The 24,541-nt window shown below is 42.6% G+C and overlaps 3 protein-coding genes across 15 annotated transcripts in view; 1 reads left to right on the top strand and 2 right to left on the bottom strand.

The window, feature by feature from the left end:
* Window positions 1-22,406, bottom strand: part of GLB1 (galactosidase beta 1) — a 63,768-nt gene extending 41,362 nt beyond the window's left edge. For 9 of the 11 annotated variants that reach the window (XR_003257608.1, XR_003257609.1, XM_026090282.1 and 6 more), the window contains exons 1-5: window positions 21,787-21,899; window positions 9,565-9,734; window positions 2,112-2,262; window positions 1,744-1,804; window positions 543-637 (exon numbers count right to left, since the gene is read on the bottom strand). Coding sequence is in view for 9 of the 11 variants with exons in the window: in XM_026090282.1 (XP_025946067.1) it covers window positions 543-637; window positions 1,744-1,804; window positions 2,112-2,262; window positions 9,565-9,734; window positions 21,787-21,840 (531 nt within the window). In the remaining 2 variants the exon portion in view is untranslated. Of the gene's footprint in view, window positions 1-542; window positions 638-1,743; window positions 1,805-2,111; window positions 2,263-9,564; window positions 9,735-18,385; window positions 18,465-21,786; window positions 21,900-22,255 lie in introns of those variants that run through there. The other 2 variants (XM_026090283.1, XM_026090285.1) reach the window with 2 other exon arrangements.
* TMPPE (transmembrane protein with metallophosphoesterase domain) lies at window positions 9,716-24,476 on the bottom strand. 3 transcript variants are annotated; one of them, XM_026090293.1, is made up of 3 exons: window positions 21,787-21,869; window positions 17,282-18,728; window positions 9,716-9,734 (listed from the first exon to the last, which is right to left on the bottom strand). In XM_026090293.1, the coding sequence occupies exon 2, from the start codon at window positions 18,637-18,639 to the stop codon at window positions 17,320-17,322; it is 1,320 nt and encodes a 439-aa protein (XP_025946078.1). In that variant the 5' UTR covers window positions 18,640-18,728; window positions 21,787-21,869; the 3' UTR covers window positions 9,716-9,734; window positions 17,282-17,319. The 3 variants fall into 3 exon arrangements, with proteins under 3 accessions (XP_025946078.1, XP_025946077.1, XP_025946076.1); XM_026090292.1 differs by lacking the exons at window positions 9,716-9,734; window positions 21,787-21,869 and adding an exon at window positions 24,402-24,476 and having other exon boundaries at window positions 14,180-18,728; XM_026090291.1 differs by lacking the exon at window positions 9,716-9,734 and having other exon boundaries at window positions 14,180-18,728.
* Window positions 23,399-24,541, top strand: part of CRTAP (cartilage associated protein) — a 21,405-nt gene continuing 20,262 nt past the window's right edge. Inside the window, exon 1 of the mRNA XM_026090295.1 lies at window positions 23,399-23,890. Within this exon, the coding sequence (XP_025946080.1) occupies window positions 23,453-23,890 (438 nt within the window). The 5' untranslated portion in view covers window positions 23,399-23,452. The remainder of the gene's footprint in view (window positions 23,891-24,541) is intronic.

Raw genomic sequence — 24,541 nt, 5'->3', positions numbered from 1 at the left:
TGGAATAATCACCACTGCACATCTAGAAGGAGTTCAAGAGAGAAACTACCCACGATGCATGCACAGTATCATATCCTGAAACATTCACAACTCGTTACGCACAAGGAACTAAAAAGCTTAAACCTTGATGCTGCACTTGTTACAAGTTTTTGGCTTACTTCATATTGCTTTTGCTTCTATCTGCAGGTATCCTTATTTCCCTTTTTCCTGTGAGAGGGTTTCAGATAATGTTAATGTGGTTTTGCTCTATGTGAGAGCTGGCATAAGACTCAGATCTAAGAAGTCCCATGAGTTTGCTTTATTGCTTTCTACACTAGTAGGAAATAACTTGTATGGAGCAGACAAGTGCACTCTAAATTCTGGAGATGGCATCCAGCTCTCTTGGATGAGGGATCTCATCAGAATCCTTTAGCTACCAGAAACTGCTAAGGAGCATCTGTGTGCATTATCACCTGACACAAGAAGTGTCAGCAAGATTAATATAAGCATCCATGCTGCTTGGGTTCATTTGATTTCAAAAAAAATTCATTTCAGAAAATTACCTGCACCATGATGATTGGACCTCCATTTTGATAGAGGTGAGGCTTCATCTTTGGCAAGAGGACACCTATCCATTTCCCTACTGCTGCCAGGTAATCTGTGATACACAAAGTGAAAACTGTGAATGGTTCACAACTTTTCTGTTTTATACTTCTGATTTTTCTTTTAAATTATATATGGGTAGTTTTTACCTAGTTTTCCAACTACATGAAGTTTATAAGAACAGTATTTAATGAACTGACATGCTCTTACACTTGTTCATAATCATCAGCTTTCAATATATGGGTGGAGTCATTAAAAAAAAAAAAAAAAAAACTCAAACATTGATGAACTTTGAAAATCACCAGAGATACTTTAAAACATCTCGCAGAAGTCGTCCTAATGCATTTCAATGGGAAAACAAATTGTAATATTGCTGTCCAAGCTATTTTTTTAAACAGATAATTTATCCAATGACCAGCAGAACTGAAGACAGATACTATATGGATTTATATCTTTATCCTCTAATCCCCTCTCCAATAACCACGTTAATCTCCCATCTCATCTCACCTGTCTGTGTCATGTCTGTGATCAGGTAACACAATAGTGCTGTAACTAGTTCTGGAATTACATGCACCATGACCAGCCAAGAAAGACTCCCACAATCAGTGGCCACTTGGTTGTTGCCAAACAGAAAGTCTCAGAGCTGAAAGCTCCCTGCCTTTTCTCAATGGCAACAATAAATTTGTCTCTCTTGGCACCAATTTTCATGAAACTTGTATCTTTCAAACTAACACCAATTTTGAAATTTGGTTGAAATTGGTTGTTGTTTTGGAAATTATTAAGAAAAGGTCTGGGAAGGGGGGAAACAAGAAGAGATAGATGGCATAAATCACTTCCCTCACCCCCCCCCTTTTTTTAAATAAGACAACTTAAATCATTTCCTTAGAAAACCAACTGCTAAAAAATCTACTAGCTCTAGGAATAGCATCCACAACAACCTGAAGGACTCAGCCCTACAATTCTTTAGTCACAGAAACTGCATGATTTTCTACCCTACTTTGTTCTTTCCATATACTTGTTCAATGCATACATCTTAAGAGTATTGAAGTTTTTACTCACAAGATAACTTAAACTGAGATATGAACTACCTGAACGTAGCCTCAAACATCAAGTCCTTCTGCTGTTAAAATATACTTTTGCTAGTCCTTTTGATGCCATTACCTGAATCAGAAGACCTGAGAACAATAGATTCCTTCTCCAGCAGCCATGCAGGCAAACCTCCCTGGGAAAAGAAAGGAAACCACTACAGTGACCATTTATCTGAAATGAAGAACAACTTAGCCAGTTATCAAAAAATGTACTGAGACTGAACTTAAAAAAAACAAAAAAAACCCCACCACACATAAGGCAAGTAGTAACTCTCAATGAAAAACAAACACTAAGTAAGCTTGTGCTGTAAAAAGTCACTTGGGGGTGCTTAACCAGGAGTCTTTTCCAAGGAAACACCGAGGATATTTTTCTACTTTAGAAAAAAAACAGTTGCATTAGATTTAGCCTAGAAATGAGATAGCTTTTACAAAAAGCTGTACCATGTCCCATTCTGCACAGATGTAAGGTCCAGCTCTCAGGATCACTAACAAGCCAGTTTCATTAGCAAGCTGCAGGAAATACTCTAAATCTCTGTCACCAGAGAAATCATATATGCCCGGCTGCGGTTCATGATAGTTCCATGGCACATACCTATAAAGAGAGAAAATCACCTTCCATTAGGAAGCTCAGACTGAACCAGAACTTCAAATAACAAGTATTTGCACTACACTCCCAGGGATATGTAAAGCTGAACTTGTGTTCAGATTAGCAAAATACAAGAATAACTCTGGGGGCTTTCATCTGTGATGTACTTGCTATGGCAGAAGGTGTTAAAATTAATACTAAAATAAGGGTTAATACTTTGGATTACGTCTGTGGGAGTCCATATCAATCCAGGAACATGTTTTGCTTCAGCCATTTTAAAACCATGACGGTTTTAAAGCTGCCAGTGGTGTAGCAGTGGGAGGTTTGTGAAGAGATGAACACTGAAAGCCACCCATGCAAGATGTGGTCAAGAACTAGCTTCCTAGAAACAGCAAATGCCCTCAGAGAACAGACCGCCCAGCTTGCACAGGGCACGCCACCTGGGCTGACAGGTCCATGCTGCTGCCACTCTAAAGACGTTATAAATGTCTAAGCCTCATAAGATTTTGCATCTAGGTCCTGAAAACCTTCCCTGACCAGAAGCAAAACAGGTTCTAAAAAAAACAGCATGGGAAGCATGATTGAGGTATGCTAAGGTGCCCAGGAGCCTGAACAAACTAGAGCCTCATTTCAACCAATGAATGGAACTGTCAAACAAGCAAAACTACTTGAGAAAACACCTCTCCTACTTCCAGGACTTTGGAAACCACAACCTGATCACAAAATATCTCATAGATTATACAAATGACACTTGGTTGCAAGATCAGAAACACGTTATTTACAAAATACTATGTGCTGTGTTACAGCTTATGGCCCTTGTACAACAACCATGAGAGTTTTGGCTTGGGATAGTACTAGGTGGCAGTCATATTATAGACATTAAAATTACAGATCGGTATAGCTTGAGCAAGGATTCAAGAGAAAGGGAGAACTTATTTCCCATGCATTTCCTTTTTTGCACGTTTGTGCTGCTTCTAAGAGAACTGCTGCCACTGTTTGAGAGTATAAATTCAATAAAAATTTGTAAAACCAAAACTGTGATTAGTCAACCAAAGAGCCTCTCAGACAACACTTTTTGTTTTTACATTCAAGAGTTAGTTTTGTAAAAAATACCCAAGAGGGGAAAAAAAGTGTAATAAACCTGCTTGCAATAGGCAAGAAAAACAGGAACCCTTACATGAGCACACTACTGAAATGGCCACACTCAAATATATGTGCATGAACATCAAATACAAGAATGATAATTCTTCAGCAACTTTAATCATTAGCTAATACTATTTCCTCACAAATGCCCAAACCTTAAACCTCTGTTTGAAAAGATAAAGTTTAAAATTTCTATGGCAAGATGGAGTTTAAACAATGCATTCAGAAGTCAGAATGCAGGTTTTCCCTCTGTGTAGTATATTTCTTTATAAACCTGCTCTAATTGTTCTAAAAACAGTGAGTTTATTGAAGTACTTTGGAAACAAAGTAAATGTGTATTTAATGAAGTTATGAACCACACATAGGTACATTCAATGTTAATTTAGTTTTCGCTACTTTGCCTAGATTTCAATTGGTGGAGCAAGCTGATGGCTAACACTCAAGATCATAGTAGATAAATATTTAGAACAAAAAAAATGACCAACTACCTCAAAGAAACCAACACCATAGAGTACCATGAAGCAAATAAAAAAATGCATCTACTACTCCCAAACTTGAAAGAGCCCATGTACAAACAATATCAAGGAAATTGATTTTATTGTAATTAGCACATCACCATAGCAACTAACTGTTTTCACTTTCTAAATTAAGTCACTTTTTATTGAGACAATAGTTTAAGGTAATAGCTGTGGAAACGGTAGCTCTTAGCTTTTGACACATTAAACCTATTTTGTGCTTGTTTTCCCTGTTCCATCTACTATTATCCAGGTGATCACTGTGAATAATTTTATTTTGCTCTGAGACATATTATCTGTGTTATTTTCAAAACTATTACCTAGTTATATATATATGACTGAAGATAGTGTCATTCCTAAAAAAAAGAAAAAAAAAAGTGGGAAAGGATATTCCAGAGAATTACATGCCAAACAGTCAAACTCCAAACCTAGGAAAGATGATAGAAAAGCTACTGAACAATCAAAGTGTAAAAATGTCAGTGAGGTGATAAAAACAACAACCTGGGTTTGTCAACAAGATATAGACCTAATTCCACTCTTCCACAGGAAAATTAGCCTAAAGGATTAGGGAAAAGTAAAAGAGGTGACGTCTCTTGACTTAGCAAGGCTTTTGGTACTCTCCTGTGCAACATTCCTATAAGCAAACATGAAAAATAAAGGCTAGTTGGTATAATCAAAACACAGAACAAAAATTAATCACAGAATAACCACCCACAATTTGCTAGGAAAGCAATGGGATATTTCAAGAAGTAACCCAGGAATCTACCGCAGGTCTAACTAGACTCAAAATTTTCACTGATGCTCTGGGTGATGTAATACACAGCACATTTAGCAAACAGGGAGCAGTTGCAAGTCCACTGGAGAACACAGTTAGGATTCTAAATGCTCTTAATTAAAGAGCATCATGGTGTAATATCAGCTGACATCAAATCAAGATTTAGCACTTTGTACTTGTCTCTTGCAAAGGAAAAAGCAAAGACAAAAATATAAAATGAGAAAGAAGTTTTACGGTAGTGGTATTAACAGAAAAAAAGGATCTGCAGGTTCTGCTGAAAAGCACCATCTGACTATGAATCACCAACCTGACACTGCAGTAAGAGACAAATCTTGTTCTGCGATGAATTAACAGGCATGTTTAGGTAGCAACTCTTTCTCTGCACCTGTTTGAGCTAAATAAAGATGACTAAGGATGAACATCATAATACTTTCTCACCATCTAAAAGACTGCTACAGAATGACAGCAATTGCTTAAACCGCTTTCTCTTTACGCTACGCAAGTATTTACTGCCAGTAAGTAAAGTATAGGTTAATACAAGAAAAGCATTAACTTTAATTTAACTGCACTTTGGAATCCGTTATAGATGAAAATATGGATTCATTGGGGAGTTTCTAGGAACTCATCCTACCAACAAGTCTCAAGGTCTAAATATGCTTAATACTGTCTGAGATGGGGACAAAAAGGTCTCTCAAGCTCCTGTACACTCTAGATGGAAGAAGACAGAAAAAATCTTCCAGAAACAGGTTTAATTTATGGCCCCACCTCCTATAGGCCTTCACACAGGGCCAGAAAGATGTCAAATTTTAGTGAAGAAGAAGGGAGGAAACTGAAGAGAAACATTTATGTGAAAAGCTTTCTTACAGAATGATTCATTAAATAATATAAGCATTTGAAACACTGGCCTAAAAATTATTACAAATATACTTTAATCCCTCAATACTTTCTGTAGCTAGTAAAGACTTCAAACTAAAGTTATTTGACTTCAAGATTACTAGCATCAGCAAAGTATAATTCCTATAAGATTCCTATATACCAGTACACAAATTTATAGTCAATTCTTAACACTGTATCACTTTAGGCATAAAATAATGAATTTATAACGGAATGCCACATTCCTTTTTCAAAGATTTTCTCTGGAAACATGACATTTCTTCTGTATTTGAATAATAACATTTGCTCTCCATTTACATCCAATTTCTAAGTTTTATACTATAACCTTCATTTTGTTTAAAAGTCACAGTTTTCCCCTCCTATTTTAGAGGTATGTCAACAGGCAAAAATAATAAATAAATAAACAAACAACCCCCCCTAAAACAGTATAGCTACCTTAGTGTGCAGGATAATTCTCTCTGTAGTACTAGGTTTTTTTGCATATTGTGTAAAATTAAATCACTTATATTCATTTGATAACTATATAGAGCAGCATTTTATACATGCTAATTAAATCACACATTTATGAGTCTTTTAAAAAAGTAAATTATGTTTATTTCTTTATGAATAGATATTCTAAACAGCATTTCTTTCCTGGAGGGGGTTTCTACAGGTTTTTTCTCTGCCCATTAGTCAACAAATACAGTAAAACAAATAAAATGCCCAAATATTTTTTCTGCAGCTTTCTATGAGCATGTAACATAACTGCTGATTCTTCTGTGAGGCTTCTCTGTTAATTTCTATAGTCCTGTAAATATTTAGCCCCATCTAGTGTTTATCGCTTCCATGCAAAAAACTGACTTACAGTCCTGCACAGATGTTTTTCATAGTATTTATTTGTACTTGATAGACTACAGCTGAGGAACTGAAAACAAGGACAACTGCAGTTGCGTGACCAGATGCTTCTGTGTGCTACCTGCAGAGGCAGGGAAGGGAGTTCCTAGGTATCCATCATCTTTTGGGACATCACACCAAGCACAGTATCAAACTTCAGCCTGCTATTTGGAAGGTTTAGCCCTTCATATTTTAAACTTTAACCTAAGTTTGAGCTCCCTGTCATGTGTTTTCTCATATTCTGTTATTGCTTAAGGTGTTTCCAAGTAGAGACTGCTACAGACACATACTGACTTCTCCCATTCAAGAGTCCCACATCAGCTGCTGACTCAATCCTTACCTGAACGATGCACTGAGGCATAGCTAGTCTTTTGGGAATGTAGAAAGTAAGGAGAGCAGGTCTGATTAGCTCTGATCAAGAGAAATTCACGAGGACAATCCTGTAATTAAAGAATCCCGTTTCCTCTGCCGTGGTGAGCCCCCCAGGGAGCACCTTGAGAAGAACCAGAATGGCTCCCATATGGTAAACTGCAATGAGAACCTTTCCTGTCTTGTGGGAACAGTCCCAAGCAGCAAAAATGGCAATCTTCGAAAGTACCCCCAACGCTGAAAGTCCTATAGTCATCTTCTGCCAGAAGGTCTGACGGTGCTGTTGCCCATCTCAGAACAGCTTCACACAACACGAATCTCAGTTCCTTGCTAATAGTTTTATTGATGCAACAAAGACTAGGCAGAAGAGAGGAGAGCAGAGAGAAAACAAAAACACAACCAAACAATAATATAGCTCCATTCCCATTTTACCAAAAAGCACACAAAATAGCAGAATTACTTTGGGTAAAATGAAAAATTATTGCTTCATCTCAGTAATCAGGAGCAGTAATACCTGATTATCTGCGTACTTTAAAGAAACACAAAAGGTTTTTAGCATCTAGAGAGACAGATCCATGTCAAATGAAAAGATGCATGTATTTGATTCTTGCAGAAAATGCAAGGCACTACAGTACCTTCTGCTTATAAGACACACATTTACAAGTTATCTATCCCAATACTAGAAGAAATCCAAAGATAAGAAATGGTGGAGGAAAAAGTTAAAGAATCCTAGGCAGCTTTATAAAGAGAAAAGGAGGTTCAGGAAAAACCTGTTGTCTATCCTCTCTGATCCAGCAACATCTAAGGCTGCAGCCTCAAATAACAGAGCCTTAAGGCAACACTCACTAGCTGCAGCTTCTCTTCTATACATAAACACAAACAACTCACCTTTCAAGACCAGTAGAGATCAACGGACACCAGCAACACAAAGCAACCTCTACTCCTTCCTGCTTAGCAGAAGGACAGTAATGCAGAACAGTGAAGTGTAAGAATAAGAGGTAGCAATAACCAAAAGAAAGGAAAAAGAAAAGTAAGCAATTACATGAGGAAGAAGAAGGGGAAGCAATGAATTATAAAAGGAAGGAAAAGAAATCAACAGCGAAAAAAAACCTCTGCAGCAATTTTGCTAATAACAGTGACAGGAGGGGAATGGAAAAAAAGATGCCTACTGAATAAGACCAGTAATGCAGCAATGAAATTAATAGGCAAATTCAAAGAAACAGGGAGGGGACCACTTGAAAAAGCTGTAAAAGAACAGAAGGCACTAAAGATGTATGTGTGTGTTTTGAGGTGAGGGAAAGGAATATAAATCAGAGACATAAGTGAAATATGAGGCACTACAGATCATAGGAGAGTCACGGACACAGTGTTGGAACCTAGACTGATCTTCAAGAAAGACACCAAGAAGATATAATTTTGAGGTCTGTTTGAGATTTCTTTTACTTCAGTAAAAATTAACTACATGGGCACTTCTCAGCAATTTTTTTCTGACAGTCCTCAGCAAGCGTGTTGCTTAACCCCTTTGTTCTCATGCAAGGAAAAGGTAGAATGTGCTCACCTGGTTCATCAGAAAACCAAAACAAAATGAACAAACAAAAAGCCACTACACCAGCACAACACAGAGGAGAGTTTTAAGACACCTGTGCATGCACACACACAAACCCCCAAACTGAGAAACCCAAATTTGAAAAAAGCATCTTTTTGCTTCCCTGCCATCTTTTCTTCACATACTAACCCTTACTAAATACATCCAATCGTACTAAGTAACCCTGCAACATGCAGGTCAAACCAAAAATAGGTTCCAAGGGAGCAGAACCAGAGATTGTGACAATCCCACTGAACAAACTGTCCTAGACTGCAGGATTATCTGTCCGCTGCAGCTCCAGAACCAACGCTGTCTGGCAGGCCATAGCACAAGAAGAGGATGTTTCAAAGAGAAGCTCTAAGCCCTGTAACGATTTAGGAAAGAAGTCATGCGTGGCAATTGCAACCATTGCTTGAAAAGACTGTGCCAATTCATCTCTCCACAACTCCTCTTCCTTTGTAAAGGAAACTCTGGCAAAAATAACAGAGCAGGCTGCGTTCTTTCATCTGCGCCTCGCCTACTGCAGCAAGGACACGAACAGGTAGGAAAGACAAGAAAGATGCACGAAAGGTTTGGTACACACAACTTCCACATGCTCTTTCCTATACCACCTCCCCACAACTAAAAGCTGCTTAACCTGTCTTTAAAAAAAACACCACACACCTATTTCCCCACTATTTCCCTAAATTTAAATAATCCTGGTAAAGTAGCTTTAAATATTACTGCAGGTCTTGTCAACATTTTCCAGGCTTCAAGGCAATAAAACCTAGGCTGTATTGAGAAGTTACTGTGTCCTCTCATTTAGTTTGCCTTTTTACCGGAGATTACAATGCCCTTGGCAGACACAGAGCACATAATCAGTCTGTTCCTCAGCTGCCAAAGTTCACCATCTGACTATTTGTTTCAGATTGCATTTATATACCACATTGTGAAGCAAGAGGTGGTGCCTATAAGCAGAAAAGTAGATTGTTAGCTATAACTTGTCAAGTTGTCCCAGGGTAAGCTGTTAGAGGTCATCTGGTACCACCCTTCACTTCTGCAGAGCTTTTTCACCTACTATTTAATAAATAAATAGTGATGGTAGCATCCCACCTGACTGCTTCACGTAGGTTTCCCAGGCCTGCAAATTATTTTGAAAGTCACTGGCTACTTACGTTTGAATAGCATCAAGCCCTGCCATCTTCATCTTCAACAGGCGGTCTTTCCAGTAATACCGGGGAATCCGTGAGTAGTGAATGCTACCTGAGATGTAACGGAAAGGTCTCCCATCCTTGACAAAGCAGTTGCAGTCATAATCAATCCCAAAACTTCTCTGGGGTATATTCTGCATACAAAAAAAAGTTACAAAATATAAGCTTCTTCTGCCATGAAAGACATGGAAAATGGTCTATAACAACAACTCTGGGATGTCCAGAATAGAAGGTACAACAGGGTTACAATAATTGGCGTTGCATGACTCTCCACTCTATAAGTAGCCCGCTGAGCCTAATAGACTTTGGTCTGCACACAACACATTTGCCAGCTAAGCAGCAAGGACAGGATTCAGTACTATACCAAAATATGACACATGCGTTCTCAACTTTTAGCAAGTGAGTATATAGTAGTATCTCTCTACATTGATACATTTTGCAGTTGCTTACACCAGCACAAGTGATGCTGAACTAAATAGGACAGATTTACTGATTTAGTGAATGCCAATATTTGGCACCCAATATTTCAACTCACTGAATGTATGGGAAATACAACCTTATTTCCAACTTAATGTCACGCCGAAGTCTAGAAGCACTAGCCAGCCAGGTGCTTCCCAGGAACAAATACCATACTCTAAATGCTCCAGGGCACTGTTATGTGCAGGGTTTGAAAGCTTAGTTTCTAATAAGTAAAGGATTATTCGATAGATCAGTCTGGGAAATTGCATATGTTTATGAAAGTCACTAAAGATTAGCCACTTTTGGAGATGCAGAGAAAGTGGTGAGGAAGAGAAAAGAACATTTACTAAGGCATCTGGCCAAAATATATGTGAATCACTGCTAAACAGGATATATCATCTATGAACATAAGAGTATAAGCCAAAACACAAGGACTACCTATTACTGTTTTCAATACTTTTCCAGCTAAGCATGCCCAAAACATTTACAGCTAGTGAACTTAAAAGAAGCAGGAAAATTAGGAATAAGAATCTGCACTTTCTACCCATAAGAAAAATACCTTAACCTCAGGAACATAGGATCACTCCTCAAATGAGCCTATAATTTTTAGTAAAATTCAAACTACTATGACCAACAGCAATACTTATTTTGCATCAAGTAACTTGCTAAAAACAAGGAAAAATAGAAAACTATTTTAATTGCCTAGTCCTATGCCTTTAAAGAGCCTTCAAGGTTTTCTTAAAAAACACTTAACATCTCACATCTTACATCTCTCTCACATATTTCTGTCATCCTTATGACCAGCATTAATTTTGTCCTCCACAAACTACTGTAGACAGTTGGTTAAGATTGGCTTCATGTTCTGTGACTTTGCATTTGCATTTTATTAGATTCAATACAGAGCACATTTAAGAAAAAGATCCCTTCAGGGGAAGAAAAAAAAATCACAAGGAATTTATGAAGTAAAATCATAACTCAGCAACGGTCAATCAGTTAGTCATATGCATCTATCAGAAAACAAGCCAGAAATCAATCAAAAGAAAAGAAAACAAACAAACCTGCACGATCAGTCAATGTTATACTGGTCCAAGTGAAACAAACCAAAAGCTGCTGAAAGGCACTGGCCTGTTTTGCCCTGGAAAAGAGGGGCCTTGGCTTGCCCCATACTGAGAGGGGACCTTGGCAATTAGGAAATGGATTCAATGATGAAGGTGGAAAGGAAACGGAGATGTAAGCCACCATACAGCCCCAGGTGGCCCCACTACACCAGAAGCATCCATCACCTGGGGAATTCTGCCCATGGGCAAGCAGGGACCAACAGGCAACACAGCTGTGAAGAACCTCCCCCATGAAGCCACTTCTTCCGGTTAACTGGTAAATAATTCAGTTACAGTAGTGTGTACAACTACAGAAAGAGCAAAGAGAAAGGAATGGAAAGGCTGAAATACAGCGGTCATATATAACCACAAAGCTCCAAGTCCTGAAACTTCTGGCCAGCACCACTACCCCCAACTAAGAGCATGCTCTTAGCGCAACAAGATAGCAAAAGAAGCCAGTGCACTGTCAGGCTGTGTCACGGGCCAAAAAGCACAAAGTACAGGATGGAGTACAAACTACACTCCCCAGAAAACTAGAGAAAGAAATTACTGAGTAAGCATGCCTATCCTTAGGCTATCAGTGAAAGGAACAACTGAGTGAGGTAACACTGTACAAACATTTGAAGGCTACAAACTCCAAGGAGAAGGAAGGCTGCAGTGAGTTGCAACTATGATATAAGCAATGTTTCAATAGAAAACCTAAAATCAAGTTGTGTCAATACTCTGCCAACACTAAACAAGTGCAATTGTTTGTGCGATGGCCATATAAAAACAGATGTGAAAAGATACTGCCCTGAGCTGACAGTGAAACAAGAACTATAAGACTGAAGAGACTGCAAAGTATCTGCACAGTGGAAGCTTTTTAAGCCCTAGTTGCACAAACACAGCCACATTCTTAACATTGCTTAACAAAAATAGTTCCACAGAAATTGAAATAACTCTCCACTAAACAAAGGTATGCACATACCTGGTGTCCATAAAATCGGGGCCTTAGAGAGCTAAGAAATACAAACAATACGTCACCAAATGCTCTGGGACAAAAGTAACTCAAATGTGGGGGTTCTCCCTGGGAAATTACGTTGTTGTAATAACTCCAGCCTGTTAAACCTCAACTAACTTATCGCTGCAAACAATGCAGAGATATGTACTGGTCTGTTGACTTTTCTTTCAATTTAGACCAAAGTGACATTTTGCAGATTTTTAATTTATAGCCTACATCTTGATTCTTGGGGATATTGCACTAGGATGGGAATGCTCTGTGTATATCCCATAAGGAAACCATTCACCCTTATGAACAGCAAGCAGAAGATGTTTCACATTCTTCTGACATTTGCTACTCTATGGCACCGTGGCAAGTCCTGGCATTAATGCAGAGTTGACCGCATCAGAATTATTGAGAGTAAATGAAACCCAGAACCCAGGTGCAGCAACACAATTCTACAATAATACTATTGAAAAAAGAAAAAAAGAGGGAGCAACCAGGAGAGACCACTATGTTTGCAATCTATTCTGGCATTTCTTGACTTTATATAGTGATTTTAATTTTATCTTGCAGATATAATTATTAAAAGCTTTGGAAATAAAAAAAGAAAGTCCAAATAAATTACTGCTGTTCCCCTCTCTAACTCCCTCACTCAGACTAACCACATCAAAAGCCTGTGGAAGAGCCACTTGCTTTGTTTATGGCAGAGAGCCGCTGAGAGGTGCTGAAAGTTGACTCAACATAGCTCCACTGGGGACAGACGTCTCTGGCAGAGAAACAAGAATTTCTTCAGACAGTAAGAGGAAGGTATCAGTTATGAAAGTGATCATCACTGAACCGGTTAACAGTTAAGGACAATGCTTTTAAGGCTGCAAACATAACAGTAAATCGCCTTCCTTGTACATAAACCTCATGATACAGTATTATTTAAAACAAAAAAACACACACCCAGATTTACCTCATTCACTGCCTGTAGTGCACAGGCCTCCCTTATTGTCAGTGCATGACTCTACCCATTATTTACCGGCGTGCAATCTAGGGCTTGCAATGAAGACAAAATGGTTCTCATCACAAATTTATGCCTGGATCTGTCAATATTGTATATTCATGATTGGGAATATACTGCAGGAATGAATTCTCTGCATCTGTCTAGAAGATGAGGTAGTGGGTCTGCTAGTTTGGTAAGCAGATTTAACAGGTACAACTTAACTGCGCACAGCTTAGGCTGCCAGCTCATTCATACTATATCAAACTGATGCCCAGTTGGAAATTCAAGCCCTTGGATACATTGGTATAATGTCACATTTCATACCTTAAGAGCATACTCACATGGAAAAGGGCGGAACTGAGGAATGTCCTTTCTTAAACCAAGTAAGTGCATGTTTTTGCAACCTTAATGCTCTGAATGGTGTCTAATGTATATTTTTCTCAACTTAGAAAACACTTTTCCTACAGTTTCAGCACATAAAAATGTATTGGCCATTTAGCAGTGGCTAGAATCTCCTGTTCTCCAAATATACAGGAAAGTTTTTTTTTTTTCTTATTTGGAACTGAGATAAATGTGGATACAAATCCTCAATAAGCCCCTCCACCTACGAAGATTTGTAGCATCTCTTATATAGATCATTCAAAAACAGAACTCCCTCTTTCAAAGCTCTTCCTCCACCCAAAAGCTGTATCAGAAGTATCGAAATCGATAAACACAAACCACTCATGTTTTTTCTGCTCCTCCCCAGAGACTCCTTAGTATCCTTTCTCTGCCCTGGCAGTGGTTCCTCTTCTCTGCCCCATATCCTCATCCTTTAGCTTGCATTTCTTCCCAATAGTAGGCATTGCGCAAATTTAATAGTGGCCTTACCTTTCTCATTTTCCTCCCTGCCTTGCTTAGGAGTGAGGGTTTAAGATTATCCAAAACTAGCCAGACTCACAGTAGGTAGCTTTTTGTTGATAAATAGAATTTGTGTGTTAAAAATGTTCTGTACAAACTCCTACAATAAATACTGTTACAAAATAAAAGATCATTAGAGGCATCTTTCTTGACAAGTGAATAAAGTTTTATTAAATCCCAATTTTTAAAGCATTTGTTATACCACAATTAACACATTTTCAAATCCACTCTCCACTGATCATATACTATAATAAATATAACTTTCACAAGTGATTATTCTATTCTGACATTATTCTGACAGTGCTTAACACCCCCCCTCCCCAAAAATGAACTGGCTTTGTGGTAGGAAGAAATATATATTCTTTTGGTTAAGTTCTCCAGCGCATACACATTCCACACAAAAAATTACAAAAAATTACTGAAAAACTACAAAATAAGCAGCACAACAAATTCTTTCATCTGGAATACTGAACACAGGTCTAAATCACACATATCCAAGTCAAACTGGAACAAGCATAGAAAAAGATTTCAAAGACAATTAGGGACTGCCATCTTAGATTTTAGAAAAGATTAATTTCCTCTTACTATCAAAAAAAAAGGTTTATATAGGATATTTTCCCATTTATACTTACAAAAAAAAAGGCTTTGAAATGTTTTGGCACAGAAAGAAAATGTTTTAAGTGGTAACTAATCATTGAGCAAACTAGCTTTTGGGGGAGTTAAAACAACAACAACCTATTACACTGGGASAACTCAATAAACTTATGAAATGAATACACAACAAAGAGCTTCTGAGAAACACATACACACAAAGCAACGCAGAAGTCACCTGTGCATTTGTCAGGGTGGGGGTAGGACCACTTCTAGCCAGGCTTTTGCGTACATTTGGGCAGAACGAGGAGAGAAATAAGAAAGGGGGGGGGGATCATACTAGCTCACTGGGAAATTAACATTATCTTTGGCCAGTTCCCACAAAAGCCTCCTGATTAAAAAAAAAAACTAGCTAAACAATGAGTCTGCTTATCATGGTAACAAATGAAAAATAGCTTCCTGGACTACTGGCCTAGAGGGAACACTCTGCACTATTAAATGTGGAACACAGCTTTTAACAGCAGGCATTTTGATAAGAAAAAGAGAGGCCACAGGATATGGAGCCTCTCCCTACATAAGCCTATTTGACATCCCTAAGTCACTGATGGTAAAAGCAGCCAAAAGGACCCCCCACAAAGACAATGAGCAGTGTTAAATACATGTGGAAACTGCAGGATACTTAAGCGGATATTGTTGCAAAAGCATAAAAACAGTTTACAAAATTATAGGTACTGTGAAACTGAAATGATTTAGTCCAGCAAGTAAACAGCCTGGCTGCTCAGATGCTAAATTTTCAGACTAAAAGAAGGCTGACTTCCCCAGCTTTTTGAACAGTCTTCCAATGCACATACTATATTTGCTAATATGCTCTTATGGTATTTCTCAATATTCCTGTAAGCAAAAATGAAAGATGTTCTTACACAGCAGCAGGACACAAAAATAGTTTAGCAGGTAGAAATTCAAGCTTGGGGGGCTGAAGGGAGTGGATGAAATGAAACTTCAAAATTTCACTTACAGGAAAAATGCACCTTTATAAAGCCTATGGTACTCCTCCCTCCCACCCCCCAGCAAAATGACAACAAGAGCTGAACAATAAAAGTGTCTGGTTCAGAATCACACAGGAAGGCAGGAGAAGACTGAACGCCCCAGCTTTGGTCTTGCTGTCCTTGGGCTCCTGGATAAGCACTAAACCCTTGCCCCGTGCCACTCGGCTCGGTACCGGGGGGCAGGAAGGCAGAGCACGAGCCCCTGTGGCTGCAGCTGCATGCCCCAGAGTCAGAGGCAGGGGCAGGATTCCCCGGCTTACGTTGTCYGTGGCATTTCATATTGCTACGATGAGGTGGAAGGGAAGGAGAGAGGAGGAAATAAAGCAAACTGTTTCATCAGTCTGGATAATACCTGCTCATTAATTTGCATTCTGGTTCTCTAACAAGAACATAAAGCTAGGAAAGCAAGAAAGTTTTTACTAATTTTTTTTTTAGTCTATCAAATTTCCCAGAATTATATTAATTTATGTTAGACCCTTCTAGGAAAGACAGACAAATTCCCCATTCCTCATTATCCTGTTGTTCTGTTGTGTGTATATCAGAGAACCAGGATGCCAATATGCAAATACTATTAAGGAAAGTTACTTTCTGTGAAGTTTAGTTTTCTTAAAAAGGACACCACTTACTTGAAATATAAAAACCTTAAGAGAAATTCAAAGTTTCAGGCATTAACATATTGAACATCATTTGCATCATTTTCCAGTAGTCTCTCCTTACTCTTCTAAGAGAAGAATCACAGAAAAGAGGAATCAAGCATAAACAAAAAAATACAGAATGGGGAGAAAAGAGGCTCTGTATTTCACCTTTGGATTTTGTGCTTTGCAGCAAAGAGGTACTGAATGCTCAGACAGCAATAGAATTTCTGTTAATTAAGGGTTTGCTTTCCATATGCTTTTATTAGGGCAAATTTCATTAAATAATTTCTAGGTGCCCAATTATTCTGTGGAAAAGGCCTGCAGAAAGACAGCTACTTCCACCCTTTAATACCAGTCTCCCCAGGTTTTCGGCTGGAAAAAAACAAATCTTAAGAACTGTGGAACACAGCTACCTGGTACCTTATTTTATAGGTAAGCCACTCAGACTGGAAGCCCCACTGCATGCTACAGATAGATAGTGGAACAGGTGGTCTAAGGCTACCCGTCTCAGTCAAAAAACATGTTCTCTTCCAGTAACACTTTTAGCCTAAGGCTTCTAGAGTTTACATACTCAACAGACACTCTGCAGTGCCCTCCGCAAAACATGCATGTGTCATGTCAATGCAAGAGGTCAGAACTTCACCTGTCTGACATCTAAACAGGGCAGCTGCCTAATACATAATAAGGTAAACAGTGGAACATGAACTAGCCACAGGATACAGATATTACTAAACATGCACAGTACAGACATTATCTCCATGACATCAGTGTTATCTTTAAATGCAGAACCTCAATAGTAATGAACTCAAAGAATTAATTTCTTCAGCATTTTAACATGCCCCAATTTGTTGAATAGGCCTAATACAGTTAATATTTTCTCCTCAAACTTAAGAGAAGCTGATGGATGTGTCCACCCGAACACATCTTCTCCGACTTCCCTGAAAAAGGATTTGCTTCCAGAGCAAAAGAGCCAATATACTGACCAACAAAGATGGCAGAAGTCTGTCAACTGGGAGACTCCTCAAGGAGAATGCAGAATTATCTCTGTTATTTCAGCTCTGCTGCCCAACCTCATGGGTATTCCAAAGTACATCGTCCCTGGGCTGACATAGACAAAGGTGTTCTGCCCAACTTTGTACAAGCCAACAAAGAAGGGATTCAGAAAATAAGCCCCAGCATTTAGCGGGAACATCTGCCCTCCGTGAGTATGGCCAGAGAGGATTAAATTTATGTCTGGTCTCTCTTGAAGGGCCCATTTTGCAGCAATTGGCTGATGAGCTAACAGCACTATTGCATGTTCACTGCTACAATCACTGAGAGCTTTTTTTAAATCCATGCCATGCCCTGAGTAGCGTAATACATCTGCCTCAATATCATCAACACCAGCCAGGCATAACCAGTCGTCAGTGTTCTTCGGTGAAACAATCTTCACGTTCTCATTGTGGAGTGGCCGAATGTTAAATGATTTCAACAGTTCAAACCAGTTGCCAACATCTGATGTGTAGTACTCATGGTTTCCTGTGACAAAGTAAGTCCCTAAAGGGGAATTAAGTTCTCCAAGAGGCTCAACAGCAGGTCGTATGATATCCACCTCGGAGTCTGTCAGGTCCCCAACAATCACTGTGATATCTGGTTTCAAAGCCTTAACCATTCTCACAATCATGGCAAGCTTGGTCTTCCCAACTGTAGGCCCCAGATGGATATCTGAAAGCAATACCACTTTCAGATTATTCATCGTTGACGGCAGCTTGTGAACTGGAACCTCCACAGAATTCACAGTCGGAGGCCGGGAAGCATTTAACAGCCCAACAACAGTCAGCACAACAGTCAGCATGACTGCCAAAACTGGCTTCATCGCTGTTCTGCTATTCTTATTGCCACTGCCTGCCTTAGCACCTCTCCCAGCCAAGAACTTATAAGCCTGCTCTACAGAGCCTAGAGTGAAGAGAAAGAAGATAAGAATGATATAGGCCCCTAGGCAAGTGTAGGCAGCTAAAGAAAAGAAATAGGGCTCTTCTGCAACAAGAAACAGCAATGTAAAGAAGCTTGAATGTGCCAAAGCTAGAAACATCAACACAGCTACTTTCCATGGCATGAAACAGAAGGAGCTAGCAACCGACGACCTGGAGAACATGGTGACTGTGCTTCTCCACACATGACGAGATCCTATCAACATAAGCGCGTTAGCAAATAGTGCCATCTGCAACCTGAGGAGCCAGCGTCGTGTCTTGAGCTCCAGTTGTTCTGCCAGGTAGCTCCGCGATAGCACCATGGAGAAGAAAACCACTCCTGCAGCCACTGCAGCCTTCACTTCAAGGGGCAGTTGCTTGAAGGAGATCATCTTTGCTTCCTGACAGTTCCCTTCTGTTCTGCAGGAGTCTCCAGCAGGCAATAATGTGGTTATGAAGGGATGCCTTGGGTGAACAAAGCCTGCAACCAGGAACCAGTATCAGCCTTTTTAAAACATTACATACATCCCCTTTTTCCCAGGCTACAACCAAAGAATTATTACTGTGCACGATCCACCCAGGACACTGGGTCATGCAGAATCACTATCATAAAAACAGGGAGGAGATGTACTGATGCAAAGTAAATCAGATACCTGAAAACACTGGATTCTGACAGCCCAGTTCTAAGCTTTCTGTCTGCCTCCCTCAAGGACCCCTCATCTTTTTCTTTTTTCTTTTTTTTTTTTTTAATGATAGTGCCTCATTAATACTTCCTTGTAAGAGTTGGCAGCAGATCACAACAATGATACAACGATTTCTGGAAACAATCATTAGAGCATTTGAAAACCCTGTACATGTCCTCTGACCAAGCTGTTTCTCCTGTTAACCCAGTACATGTGCTTCCTGTTCTTCTCAAGCAGTTGGCTCCATTTCAAAAGCAGATATCACTGTACATTGTCCTTACTGAACACAAGAGGCTTTACTAACACGTACTACAGCAGCAGTGAAATCCCCGCTAGAGTGACTACCAGATGCAACTGTAGCCCTAGAAACTGCAGATGATGTATTAAGAGATATCCTTGTCTTCAGTTGTGAGTAAGAATTACCCAAAGTTCTCAAAATTGGTAGGAACAGTGAAATCCACATTGTGTTTTGCTGCTTACTTCTGCCACATGTATGGTTCCTAAGACTTGATACCTGTTTCAGCACATCCTGGTCTAGCAGGATGCTATTAAGTTGAAAAGGATTGAAACATCGTCTTTAGAAGGAAAGGGAGCACTAAAAAGTAATGCATGCCTACTCCCAGATTAAAAATAAATAATTAAGCATCAGTTATGCTTGAATTATACTGGAATTCCCAGTTTTGCATTGTATTTTGCTCAGAGTTCACAGTGTTCCTACTCTGGTACAGTTTGTGTATTTTTATTTAAAATAAACCCTGCTATTTTATTTTAATCAAAGCAGAAAAAGCAAGGAAGGTCTTTCATTACCTACAATAGTGATCAAGTTTCTTTGAGGTGATGCAACTACCTTAGTTCAAGCCACATAGCAGCATGTACTTACTTTCAAAACGCTTCCTGTCTCTCAGTCCATACTTAACTAGAGGAAAAGCAAGCAATCATTACAGCCAAAAATACTGCAGAACTAGGACATGAAAGCAGCCCTGTAAGGTTATGCAGTGAGCTTGAGCTTAGAAATCTACAAACTCAGGTGGGCCCGAATGCTAATCTGTAGCATGCACCTTCCCAAGTTAAAGGAACATTAACACCACAGTGAAGACAGGTCCCTACCAGATTTTTAAGGACTAAGCCAGGATTTTGCAAGACCCTATCTCTCACTGATTGGTCAGGGAGCTATAGGTTGACAGAGAAAGTCTCAACTCCTCAAGCCTTCTTAGCTGTTACAACACCATTCTTACAAAAAATGGTACTATTTTACATACTTGCTTTTACAGAAAATAAATAAAGCTAGAAAGATAAGAACTCTTATCTTAGATAATGCCCTACTGGGTCACGTCCATGGTACCACTAGACACCAGATCTTATTCTGTCTCAAGAGCAGCAATAGGAAGTGTTATTTAAAGAAATCACATGACCCTGGCCATCTTCTGTGGTCCATATATCCCTGCAGTAGCCACAGCTGTTACATTAGGCATGTTAGAGGGCACACCCCTGCCTAGTCCTTTTAGTATGTTATTTAAGAACCTGGCGTTCATTAATTTGTCTAATCCTTTTTTGAAGCTGTTGATACGGTCTGCTTCTACAGCCTCCTGCAACAGCAAATTCCAGAAATTCACTATCTGCTTTATAAAGTACTTTATCAATTTTTAACTTATCTATTAGTTTCACCAAGTGCTCCCATTCTAATACTACTAAATTTGGTATCAGTTTTCCACTGGTCTTATCCACCACCTGTCATAAGCCTACCTCTCTCCAAGATCATAACTTTTTGAATATTCCCTTTGATAAACGTCTCTCATGGAGCTATGCTACTTTTCACATTGCTTTAACCATCTTTGCATCACTCAATCAAAAACAGGCATCAAAATAACTCCAACAGTTTGCTTCAAACTCAAAGCCCAAGTGCCAAAGCAGGGCTCTCACAACGTTTGTAAAGATTAAGGATTTCCCTAGGCCTTTGGCTAGGCACACTGGCACACGAACAAAGAAGCAACAAAACAGGCGATGCTAAAAAGGGGCAGAAGGGGGGAGGCTGTTAACTCCCTCTTCCCACACACCACAGAAAATGCACGTTTTCCCGTGTGATCACCTAATGGAGCGGAGGTATCAGGTAACTGCAGCTCCGTGTCCCCTCCCCCGCCCCAGGGGTTGCTTAGTTAGGCCCGATAATACAGCATTTTCAAAAGCAAAGCCCAAATGGTGGCAGGAGCACGCGTAGCAGAACCGCTTCGGCCGGCACGTGAGGGTAGCAGAGCTATCCCAAAAAGCAGCAACCAAGGCAATCCGTCACCTCCACGACTGAGGAAGCACAACACCTCTCCTTATGTGAAGGGAAGAAGCTCTCAGCACTTCCCCCCCCAAAATGAAAGTCAGCTAAGAGACCCCCGGCCGCTGCGTGGGGGGGGGGGGGGGGGAGGGGCACGGGCAGAGCAGCCAACACCACACTTCGGCCCTCCCCGTCCCAGACCTCTTTTTGCAGCCGCACCTCCCCCTGGCAATTTCCACCTAGGGACAGCAGGAAAGCCAGACATCTGCACCCCAAATAACAGCAGCCATGAATCATAAATCACTAATGAGTTAGTAATGAACCAGAGTTAATCGTTATTTAAAAAAAAAAAAAAAAAAAACAGCCCAGACAGCATCCTCCTTCCTCCGGGGGCGGCGAAGCCATGCCGGCGCCCCTGCGGCATCCCTCAAAGCTCGGGGCCGCTCCCAACGGCCGCCCCGCCCCCACCCCCCTTCCAACGGCCGCTCCCAACCGCCGGCGCAGGGGCCGCGGCGGGAGACGCGAGCCGCACCGCCGAATCCCCGGGGCCCTCCGCGGGGCGGGAGCGCTGGGGGGGAGGCGAGGGGACTCACCGCGGCCCGGAGGAGCGCCGCCAAGCCGGCCAGCGGGAGCAGGAGCCGCAGCATGACGTGCAGCACCGGGCAGGGAGGAAGCAGCGGCGGACAAGGCGCTCCTCAACCCGCCGTCCCATGACACGGCGGCGTCAGCTGACTGCCCCGCCGGGGCTGCCCCGCCCTGCGCCGCCGCCTGACCGCCCCGGCCCGGCGTGGGGCCTCCTCGACCCCCGCAGCCCCTCCCGGGCATCCGGGGCAGAGCACAGGGGAAAGCGAGGCAGGAGGCGGCTGGTCACGGTGGTGCAGAGCATGCTGGAGCTGGAGGGGGGGGAACAGCACGAATAGGAGAGCAAAAGCATTAGCGGGCAGGTTTCCTCCTGCCCAGCATTTGGAAGGGGTAAAGCAGCTGCTCACCCTGAGAAATGAAAATGCAAAAAAAGCCTCCACCACCCGGTATCCCCAGCCGGTCTCTCATCCAAGTACTAACCAGGCCCAACTCTGCTTGGCTTCCCATATCTATTGCTTTCAAGGTGGTTTGGCCGTAGGCAGCAGCAGTTCTCTTTTCTCTCCTTTTAAGGACTACATCGCTGCGTCATGCTGTGAAAAGTGCGTCCATACTGCCTCCCTCCTTACCCTGTCCTGAACAGCAAGAGCCTCCCCCTACCCTATTACTTTTGCCTGCATCGCCTCTACAGCCACCTCGCACATCTTACAAATCCCATTTTACCAGCCTTGCATAACGTGCACTCTCATTCACCAGCAATACAATAAAGATGTACTCGCCAACTTCAGCCCTGCAGATTACTTCATACCCCACATCCCCTCCCACAAGGCACAACCCTCCTCACTCCCCTCCATCACTCACACGATCAGCAAGCTCAGCACCCTCCCAGCCTGCCTCATCCTGCTCATACCTCCTATCACCTCTTGGGACACCAAAATGCTCCAGCATCAGGCTCCCCAGAAGGAGAGAAGGAAGTTGCCCTGCTGCCTTGGCTGGGCAGAAAGGCCCTGCTGCCTCCTCACACCTTCACCTTTCCTATGCCACTGAGGTGGAAGAGGAGTCCCTCAGCTTCCAGCCCAGGGCAAGAGATGCTGATAAGCACACACCATTACAGGTGGGACTGCCATGTCTCTACCAGCTTTTACAAGCCCAGCTGCCTCTGAAGGTGGCCCGGGGCAGGGCCCCTCCAGGAGCAACACCGGAGGCCCTACCCTGCACCCACAAGGATCCTGTCTTTCTGCATCTCTGGCGTTCCCTCTTCCAAGCCCGGAGGAACAGCCTGTTGCTCGCCTGCTGGGCCTGTGTCACGCTAGCAGACCGTGCTGCTGGCAGGACACAAGCAGGTGGAAGACAGCCTCGACGTGGCCCGGGCAAGCAAGGGGGGGGGGGGGTAAATAAAAACGGAGAGGGACAAAACGTTCCCTGTGCCTCGTATTCCCAGGCAGTCTCACACCCGAGCACTGGCCAGGCCTGACCCCGCTTAGCTTCTGCCGTGAGACGGCGCCAGGCGCTCGCAGGCCGGAGCGGCCCCGGAGGCCCCGGCTGCCCACCTCGGGGCACGGAGCCGCACAACCCGCCCTCCCGGCCCGGCCCCCTCGCCCGCCCCCGGCGCCGCCCCCCCTGCCCGTCGCGGCGACGTGGTGTCCGGCGGCGGCGGCGAGGCGGGAGCCGGGCGCAGGGATGTGGCTGGCGTTGGCGCTGGCGGCGCTGCTGGCGGCGGCCGGGGCGCAGTACGAGCGCTACAGCTTCCGCAGCTTCCCGCGGGACGAGCTGATGCCGCTCGAGTCCGCCTACCGCTACGGCCTCGACCAGTACAGCACCGAGAACTGGCCCGAGAGCGTCAGCTACCTGGAGGTGAGCATGCGGCTCTACCGCCTGCTGCGCGACAGCGAGGCCTTCTGCCACCGCAACTGCACCGCCGCCCCGGCCCCGGCCCCCGCGGGCGGCGGGGCGCTGGCGGAGCTGCGCCTGCTGGCCGCGGTGCTGCGGCGGGCGCAGTGCCTGCGGCGCTGCAAGCAGGGGCTGCCCGCCTTCCGGCAGGCGCAGCCCGGCCGCGACCTCCTCGACGACTTCCAGCGCCGCGAGCCCTACAAGTACCTGCAGTTCGCCTACTTCAAGGTACTCCCTCTTTCCTCTTCCTCCCCTTCCTAACCGTGTTTCCCCACGTGGAGGTAGCGTCGAGGTGGCGTCCTGCCCACCTGCAGTCCTCAGAGCAGGTTATCCGAGGCCATAGTCGTCATTTCGTTCCCTGTCACCTCTTCTGGACTGCTCTAGCCTCAAACACCCATCTGCCCCACTGCGTTTCTCCTCCTTGCCCCCTCCGTCCTCTCCCTAGCTGGGGCTCCCTCCCTCCTTCCCAGGGTGCCGGCCTTCTGCATCCTCATCTCCCCAGCAGACCGCTCAGCCCCTTCCTTCCACCCACCTTTGCGTAACCCATCGTGGGCCAGCTTGTGCCTTGCCTTTCCCCTTACTTGCCCGCATGGCACCATCCTGAACTTTCTTCACCATATTTTCCACAACTCGTCTGGCAAATCCCCTAAATTAGCTTCCAGTTGGTCCCAAATCCCCAGCCACCAGATCTTGCCTCTTTCTCTCATAGTTGTGCGGTTCATACCCCTGGCCTTCTTACCTTTCTGTCTGCCTTAATTTCTCCTAACCTTCTTTAAAACCTTTCCAAACGCTTCATGCCACTGCTATGCTGTAGCTCGCTCCACTCCTTCCTCTCCCTCAGCTTGTCCAGCTTCCTCACTTGCTCTCTTCTCTTCCAGT

The sequence above is a fragment of the Apteryx rowi genome, unplaced genomic scaffold, assembly GCF_003343035.1.
Source record: "Apteryx rowi isolate R43461 unplaced genomic scaffold, aptRow1 scaffold_856, whole genome shotgun sequence".
NCBI classification, from domain to species: domain Eukaryota; kingdom Metazoa; phylum Chordata; class Aves; order Apterygiformes; family Apterygidae; genus Apteryx; species Apteryx rowi.
Note: the sequence above shows the minus strand (reverse complement) of the source record. Positions and strands in the feature narration are given on the sequence as shown.